This window comes from Crassostrea angulata, chromosome 6, assembly GCF_025612915.1.
Source record: "Crassostrea angulata isolate pt1a10 chromosome 6, ASM2561291v2, whole genome shotgun sequence".
NCBI classification, from domain to species: domain Eukaryota; kingdom Metazoa; phylum Mollusca; class Bivalvia; order Ostreida; family Ostreidae; genus Magallana; species Magallana angulata.
Window position 1 is genome coordinate 28,088,248 of NC_069116.1, and position 6,000 is coordinate 28,094,247.

At 33.3% G+C, this 6,000-nt stretch overlaps 1 protein-coding gene across 1 annotated transcript in view; it reads right to left on the reverse strand.

The window, feature by feature from the left end:
- LOC128186653 (tetratricopeptide repeat protein 28-like) overlaps positions 1-5,698 on the reverse strand; it is a 53,524-nt gene extending 47,826 nt beyond the window's left edge. The window contains exon 1 of the mRNA XM_052856490.1: positions 5,274-5,698. Within this exon, the coding sequence (XP_052712450.1) occupies positions 5,274-5,330 (57 nt within the window). The 5' untranslated portion in view covers positions 5,331-5,698. The remainder of the gene's footprint in view (positions 1-5,273) is intronic.
- Between the last annotated feature and the right edge of the window lie 302 nt (positions 5,699-6,000).

Sequence of the window (6,000 nt, forward strand, 5' to 3'; positions counted from 1 at the left end):
TATCAATTCTATCACGGAATTAATTCATCTTTTACTGTACGAGTTTTCTTGTGTCTATCATCTCGATCATATTATTATGTTTGCCCTATCAGATTGAAATCCAAAACTCTGAGTACCTTACTATAATACTGACAAAATTCACAGAATATATAATAATTTTCCATGAAATTTAGATAAACGAGTTCATCTGAACTTGTTGTAAATATAGAGGACATACTGTAGACATTGTTCCCTTGCCTTATCTAATCTTGCACAGTGACAGTAGAAAGACTGTGAAAATAAAAAAAAAAGAAATTCTTTAACTTGGCACATCTGCCAAAAAATTCTTCCCTCTGCTTCACAAACAAATTTTAAAACATAGGTAATCATAGATTACTAAGCTCACCGAGACGGAGCATCACCATTATGAGACATCACCTTCATAAGACCACCTTTATCATTTTATATGAAAATCATACTTTATGATCTTGGATATTCATGGATTCTGTTTTGACAAAATATCGTATATCATCTGATAAATTTTTTTTATGATAATCATATCTTCATATGTTAATCAATACAATGATATAAAATTAAATATTGTATCATGTCATATTTATAATATATATCATATAAAACAATAAAATACCGTAATAAACAATAATGAGATATGATATTGTAATGTATGATATGACATTGTATTGTGTTATACCTTATTGTATTTGATCACATAATACAATATCAAAAAAATATAATACAATATAGTATTATATTACAATATCATATTACATAATACATCATAACATTGAAACATATTATATTGTATAATATAGTATGATATTGTATTGAATGACACTGAAACATATTTGATACATTATATGATATTATATCATATAATACAATATAATTTGATTCCAACATTGTATCTTATCAAATGATACAATATTATGTGATAAAGCAAAATATTATAAAATACATTATTATATTATACATATTGTATCATATGACACAATAATATATATTACAATATCATATAATACAATTTCATGTGATAAGATAATATATCATATAAACCAATATCATATCATACAATATCGTCTGATACAATATTATATAATATAACAATATCATATAATACAATTTCATGTGATATAATTCTATATTACTGAAACCAATATCATATTATACAATATTGTATGATACAATATTATAGAATATACAATATTGTATCATAGGATACAATATAATATTTTGCAATATCTTATGTAATTGTATCATGTGATAAAATAATAAATTAAAAATACAATATAATATTATACAATATTGTATCATAATATACAATACTATACATAACAGTATCATGATACAATATCATATCATAAAATATCCAAAAAATTGATACAATATCATATTGTATTGTATAACTTTTCATAATATAACATATGATATCCTATTGTATCATATCAAACAATATTGTTTCATATCATACAATACTATATCATAGGAATCATGTTATATCATTTTACAACAAACACATCTATCTATCGAGCTGGTTTGAGTGAGGTAGGAGATTTCTTTAGCATCCTTGATAATGGAGATCAGGCTCTGCATATAAAGCAACCTCTGCATTTAATTTAAAATAAAGTTAAATCAACTATGCAATCTATCATCTATAAAACATGTGACCTGTTCCAAAAAACTAAACCTCATCCAGCATCCGAAACCTATGGCTCAGATTCAGCATTCAAGCCCATCAGGTGCATTGGTATCATAACACGCATCATCCATGCAAGTTTGGTGAAGTTTGGACCAGTAATAACTAAGATATCATCATCAGAGGGCACTAGCAATTAAAACCTTAACTTCCTCCAGCATCCGCAACCTATGGCTCAGATTCAGCATCCATGCCTGTCAGGTGCATCTGTATCATAAGACACACCATTCATTCAAGTTTGGTGAAGTTAGGACCTGTAATAACTAAGATTTATTTTTTAGCATCCTTGATAATGGAGATCAAGCTCTGCATCTGAAGCTACCTCTGCGATTCATTCATATTACAGTTAAATCAACTATGCAAGTTTGATATAGTACTATCATCTATTAAACATGTGACCTGTTCCTAAAAACTTAACTTTATCCAGCATCCGAAACCAGACTCAGCATTCAAGCCTGTCAGGTGCATCAGTATCATAAGACACACCATCCATGGAAGTCTGGTGAAGTAAGGACAAGTAATAACTAAGATATCATCATCAGAGGGCACCTGTTTCAAAAACTTTATTTAACCAGCTCTTAAAACCTTAACCTCCTCCAGCATCCGAAACCTATTGCTCAGATTCAGCATTCAAGCTTGTCAGGTGCATCAGTATCATAAGACGCACCATCCATACAAGTTTGGTGAAGTAAGGACCAGTAGTAACTAAGATATAATCATCAGAGGGCACCTGCAACAAAAACTTGAACCAGCTCTAAAAACCTTAACCTCTTCCAGCATCCGAAACCTATTGCTCAGATTCAGCATTCAAGCTTGTCAGGTGCATCAGTATCATAAGACGCATCATCCATACAAGTTTGGTGAAGTTAGGACCAGTAGTAACTTAGATATTGCTATCAATGGGCACCCACAACAAAAACTTTAACCTGCTCCAAAAACCTTAACCTCCTCCAGCATCCGAAACCTATAGCTCAGATTCAGCACTCAAGCCTGTCTGGTGCATCAGTATCATAAGGCACACCATCCATGCAAGTTTGGTGATGTACGGACCAGCAGTAACTAAGATATTGCTATCAAAGGGCACCTGCAACAAAAACTTTAACCTGGTCCAACAACCTTAACCTCCTCCAGCATCTGAAATTTAGGACCCAGATTCAGCATCCAAGTCTTTCAAGTCCATAAGTAGGTCCAGATGCATCACCCATGCAAGTTTGGTGAAGATAGGACAAGTAATAGCTTAGATACAGGACCTGCAACAAAAACTTTAACCAGGTCCGGACGCCGACGCCGACGCCGACGCCACCGCCGACGCCGAGGGTATAGCATAAGCTCTCCTTGACTTCGTCTCGGTGAGCTAAAAAGAGTACCGCAATAAGATACAAAATATTCCATTCACGTCCTTCTATAGTACTTGTTATGGACTTCTGAAATTTCAAGGGTTAATAGGACGGCCTATAGATTTGACAAATTCTAATATCATCTATGGACACATCAATAAAAGGCCCTTTTTCAGCAAGAGATTGCTTTGCACTAGAACAATAAGTGATTGATAGAGTCGAGGAAGACATTCCACGTATTTATGGAGATCTCCGTGCTCTGTTTACCCTGTCTGATAAAGTTCTTGTGCCGATTGCTGGGTACACAAAGCAAAATGTGCCCCTCCACGATAGGTCTAATTCCTCCCGGATACCTTGGGCTGTGCGTGTGCACGGCAGATAGGTATCTGTAACATCATTTTCTAATCTTCTAGATTAGGAGAACAATAAATAAACAAACTTGTGTATGATTAAACAAAAATCAAAGATTACGTCGAAGAATAAACTTAATCAACACACAGAGATTAGCTCCCGAGGAAATGAACGGCCATCAGCAATCTGCTGTCGAATGACTATATACATTGTATTCTGATTCATTTGTAGCTTATAATAATCATGTTGGTTACATTGTGGAGATTAAATTTTTGTTAGCTTTTTAAAAAATGTGACTAATTCATTGGGTGATCAATCACAAGTTAAAAGTCAACTGGCGAGGAATATGTCAACAAAATAAGTCACCACGAATTCTCCGACCATTTTTGCTGAAATTCCTCCATACTTTACACCTTGGAGAAGCCCACCTAGTTCAAATAGACTGACCAAAGCATCCATTGAAAGGTGTTGTATGTTTTATACATTAGATAAAAGTGCCAAATACCTCCAAAACATTCCTGGTTCACCCTCATTCATGAGGATCAGATCCTCTAGATGGTCGTAATTCTGTAGTTTACATGTTAATTAATTTGCTCGTTCGTGCCCCATAGATACAAGTTTATGTAGGCAAAATAAAAAAGTCACATTTCAACAAGTATTTAACTTTGAAAAGGTATACCATTCTCTTCCTTGACTACACATTTCCCTAATGAAACATCTGGCCACTTTCTAATTAATTAAATACCCAAATATTTTCCATAGATTGAAAAGGGTGGCTATTAGATATGGACAAGTTAGGCTACTACCTGGGTGTCAATAGGTGGGATGGGAGAACAAGTACATTATTATTAGTTATCTCTTGAGTCAGCTAGCAAACAACGACTCAAAACTTTTTTGTGCATACCTGTGAAATAACTTCGTCTCTAACAAACTTTTGAGCAAAATCAAAATCTCTTCAACTTTTCTTTAGAGTTGGTAGATGAAGAGGAGGGTGAGGATTTGGAATTAAGTATGTGGAGAGAGACCCCCTGAGAGATATCATGGGAATTTACACATTACATACCCTTATGAATTATAATAAAGTTCAATGTTTAATATCCTTTTTAAAACATAAAAACCCTTTTTACCTTTATATATCTACTTGCATAATTTAAGTCTGAATTTTTTTTTCAATTTAGATGTTCTTAATTACAAATATGACATATACGCTTTTGATTTGCAATGAACATATCACTGTTTTATTTTCATATTTGTACCGGTAATATATATATTCATTTAGAGGGGAAATACCTTTCCTCTAAATATTATATAAACAGTACAAACCATTAAAATAAGCAAGCTCTAAGTAAATATTAATATCTCAAAAGGATATTGATTTTAGTATCAGTAATTATACTTTCCGTATTCAGTTCTCTACATAAGTACCATTGTTTAATTTTTTTTTTAAAACCCATGGGAGTTTTGAAGAAAAAAAAGGTTTTAAGTATAAAATCTACACTACAGTAAAATAAGTACTTTTTTCTTATGCATAAAAAATATAATGCCAGGTTGTACAGAGGAATACACATACACTGTATGTGTCAATGTTACAAGTTCTGAGGCATCTTCAACCATGGGACTCTTTTTATTTGTGACCACTGGAGACAATTAAACGTGCTACTGACACATTTATTAATAGCCTTACCTGTGAATGCAGTGACTAATTTACGATCAAATTGTGTGTACACTATTGTCTAAGCTTTAAAAAAAATCATTAACGGTATGAAAGATCATAATCATGTTTGATAACACCCCCCACAGAAACAGACACAATTTTAGACCAATCTCTCCATGCACACCTGAATAACAATATTAATAATTTGCACCTGTAATAATTAATATTTTATACTGACCTGACGTTTGCCTCCCTGACGAGGGGGGCCCGGGGGTCGGGTCTCCGCTCGCTTCATTCAATCCGATTTCATTGATTTGAAGACATTCGGAATAAGGCATAAACATGACAATTAGAAGCAATTCGAGATAAAAATTCCTCCTTTTTACATGGCGATTACCAATACAATCGTGTAAATGTCTTTTACACAGGTAAATACCTGTCCGCCATTTTGTCAAATAAAACTCATCTTATATTTTTTAAACACTCCACAATTCACTGCCTTTTTAGACGTATTTCCAGAGAAATTGATCTAGGAACACAGAGAACAGACGGATATTAAATTTTCCAAACGAATCAAGCAGAAGGAAAGCGAAAACAATACACTACTTGGCGAGGTAACACATGTAGTGTGACACCGCAACGCTTTATCGCACCTTGTTTATGTATTGTACAGGTAGCAAACTGTCACGGGCGACAACTCTTGACGTTCGCAGAAAATCTCTCTCTCTCTCTCTCTCTCTCTCTCTCTCTCACACACACACACACACACACACATACATGTATGCATGCGACGATGTTTATTTGTAAGAAATATCATATATTGTGTCGATCACCATACGCTCTGTGTACCAATGAATAAAATAAAAAAAATATTGCTCTCTCTCTAACCTCTCTCTGCTATAGATTTTTTTCTCACGACATTACTTTATATATATTTTTTTAATATTGATTATACTTTGCAAAAA